Here is a 3058-nt window from a genome sequence, read left to right as displayed (position 1 = left end):
AAGTGCTTAAGGACCACAGTAGTAAAATCAATCATAACTACATTTTAAGGATTACAGTAGGGCTATCGTAATACCCCCACGTTTGTGATGAAGACAGAATAAAGCTAAGGAATTATCTAGCCCTTTGCAGAAACTGTGCCCCAAAGCTTCTGTCTCCCTAGATTTCCAAATCAGTTGCCATGGAGTTATGGGGTTTCTTGTACGAATTTTGTCATTCTCTTCTCCCTCTGATGCCTATTATCTGTTCCCACTGCTCTGCTGTGAATTCAAGGATGGTGCAGTTCTGTGGGCTGAAAATTGGAAAACAACTCACTTTGGGTAACAACCACCATCAAAAAGGTCTCCAGAGAGCAGAGTATCCGGGGGACACATGAGCTGCTCTTTCATCACGCTGGGCCTCGGAACCCCCCCAAATACTGCAGTGACCTCCTTAGCGATAACTAGAAACTTATAATTGTTTGGGGGATAATTAACATCAGCAAAAACTTTTCCACAAATATTCTCAGCTTCCCAAGCCTGTCTTCTCATTGCTATTACAGGTGAAAAGATAATTGCAGTTCTGCGGGGAGGTGAGGTTACAGAATCCCAAACCTACATCTAGGGGCCTCACCACCTCCCAAGCACACACCACATGATGACACTTCCATCATGCTAAGCCTCCTTCGCTCCCCCAGCAGCCAAGGTGTCAGGTGAGTGTTTTTACTGTGAGAGAAGAGGTGTCTGCAGGGAAGGAGCTCTATCAGGAGTCTGGGTTACATGCGCATGAGGAAATGCGATTCTTCTGGGTCTGAAACACGTCCAGTGTTAAAGACACATGGGAAGTACTAATGCCTGAGACTTGAGTGCAACTGAAATATTTTCACTGAATCTGGGTGTAGGAAGTGCTCAGTGCTTAGTCCTTGTTTTCTACTGAAAACACCCATGGTTTGATTGTGAAGGGGCTGTTTTCCATGTCTAAGTTGGGGAGGCGGCCTTTAAGGAAACAGTCATGTCACAGTGGGCCTCCGAGAGCTGCCGTCAGGCACTGGCACATCCTGTGCTTACTTGTCTGGCTTCCACTGACTCTCAAGTCAGTCTCGCCTGTCTCAAGTTCGGTAATAATTGTGTCTCTCACGCTCAATGTTCTGCTTCCTCTCTAGGTCTTATATTTTGACAAGTTTCACAAATCTTCCCTTACTGCTAGTACTCTGAAGTCTTACACAAATACACAGATCCATTTTGATGGAAACCCCAGTCACGGGCCTGCTGGAATGGCCACCAGAGACCTGGCGGTGGGAGTGATCTTTCTAGTGCAGACGTTAGTTGGAATTCTGGGCAATTTCTACCTTCTTTATCACTATCTCTTCTTTTCCTTGACAGGAAGCAGGTTGAGATCCACAGATCCGATCCTCAAGCACATGACAGTTGCCAACCTCTTAGTCATTCTCTCAAAAGGCATCCCCCAGACGATGGCAGCTTTGGGACTAAAGGACTTCCTCGGTGCTTTGGGCTGCAAACTTGTTTTCTGTGCTCACAAGGTGGGCAGAGGCGTGTCCATGGGCACCACCTGCCTCCTGAGCGTCTTCCAGGCTGTCACCATCAGCCCCCGGGGCTCCTGGTGGGCAGGGCTGAAGGACAAAGCTCCCAGGTACCTGGGAACCACCAGCATCCTCTGCTGGTTCCTGAACATGTCACTAAATCTCATAGTCCCTGTGTTTGTGACAGAGAGATCAGGTGGCACAAACGTGACAAGGACAAGAGATTATGGGTACTGTCATGCAGTCACTCACTATAAAATTATAGAGACTCCATATTTAATACTGGCATCGTCCCATGACGTGCTGTGTGTGGGGCTTATGGTCTGGGCCAGCGGCTCCATGGTGTGCACCCTGCACCGGCACAGGCAACGGGTCCGGCACCTTCATAGGAGCAGCGTAGGGGACCCCCGGCACCCCCCCGAGACCAGAGCCACCCAGAGCATCCTGGTCCTGGTGAGCACGTTTGCATTGCTGTGCACCCTCTCTGTTGCCTTCCAGACCTGTATGACTATTTCTAAAAATCCCAGCACGTGGCTGGTGGTGACCTCTGTACTGCTCGCAGCCTGCTTCCCCACTGCCAGCCCCTACATCCTCATGCGCCACGACTCCAGAGTACTGGGGCTCTGCTTTCCAAGAAAATGAGCATGATGAACATGAACCTCCCCCACACTTATCCTAAGTTTGTAAATGGCACATATCTGCAACTGTGCACGGCTCATTCATCCATTCCCCTTGCAACGAAGCACATCTACGAAACATTCACACAAGAGTGTGTGACAAGACATCGTTCTTCTGTATCAAAAATAATAAGATCTCCATTGTATATGATGAAATGGGGTGTAACTGCCACTTGGCTGCTGAGGTAGCTGAGCTGGTGTTTTCAGTGTAAGAGTGCCGTGTCCTTGCTGTATTTAAGCCGTGGTTCTGGAAACAGCCTGGAGGCAATGGAGAAGTCCTTGAGAGTGTAACTTTCTTTTTTTTTTTTTAAAGATTTATTATTTATTTATACCAGAACCGGGGTACATGCCAGATGCGCGCGAGGGTGAGAGGATTCACCAGAGACAGGTGGTGAACAGAACAGGCAGACTGAGGAAATACACTGCTGAGGGGAGCAGCGGGAGAGACAGGAGAGGTCTGCCGCGCCATGTGGGACCCTCGCCGGCCGGCCAGGACCAAACCGGCACTGCAGAGGCTGCGGACAGCTTCACAGTGCTGCACTCAACCACCTGTGCCACCAGGAGAGGCCCGAGAGCATAACTTTCAAGCAGACAATTTCCCCTGACTTTATCGGTGGTTTCCTAGCATGTGCTCCAAAAGCTGGAGAGATCGCATATGAGGTTCACTTAAGAAACTGAAGAAAGCAAGATTCTTCCAGAGGATAATGACTAACACGGATTTCCACTGGAGAGTAAGCAGGTTCAGGCTCAGGCAGAGGGGCTGAGGTCAAACATGAGTTATGTTTTAAATATATTTTGAAGGAAGATTCGGAAATATAAAGGGTGAGAAAACGGAGAGAACAAAAGTATGTTTTTGCCCATTGT

The 3058-nt window shown here is 48.8% G+C and overlaps 1 protein-coding gene across 1 annotated transcript; it reads left to right on the top strand.

Moving 5' to 3' along the window:
• Nucleotides 1-1250: 1250 nt before the first annotated feature.
• LOC119248713 (vomeronasal type-1 receptor 4-like) lies at nt 1251-2159 on the top strand. The gene has a single exon (XM_037515588.1). The coding sequence runs from the start codon at nt 1251-1253 to the stop codon at nt 2157-2159; it is 909 nt and encodes a 302-aa protein (XP_037371485.1).
• The last annotated feature ends 899 nt before the right edge of the window (nt 2160-3058 follow it).

Source organism: Talpa occidentalis, unplaced genomic scaffold (genome assembly GCF_014898055.3).
Source record: "Talpa occidentalis isolate TD23 unplaced genomic scaffold, MPIMG_talOcc4v2.1 talOcc4.17, whole genome shotgun sequence".
Taxonomy (NCBI): domain Eukaryota; kingdom Metazoa; phylum Chordata; class Mammalia; order Eulipotyphla; family Talpidae; genus Talpa; species Talpa occidentalis.
This window is presented reverse-complemented; position numbering and strand designations above follow the sequence as displayed.

What these genes read in the sequence shown, in the direction of transcription:
- LOC119248713 (XM_037515588.1), top strand. Translation starts at nt 1,251, where the DNA reads ATGGCCACCAGAGACCTGGCGGTGGGAGTGATCTTTCTAGTGCAGACG.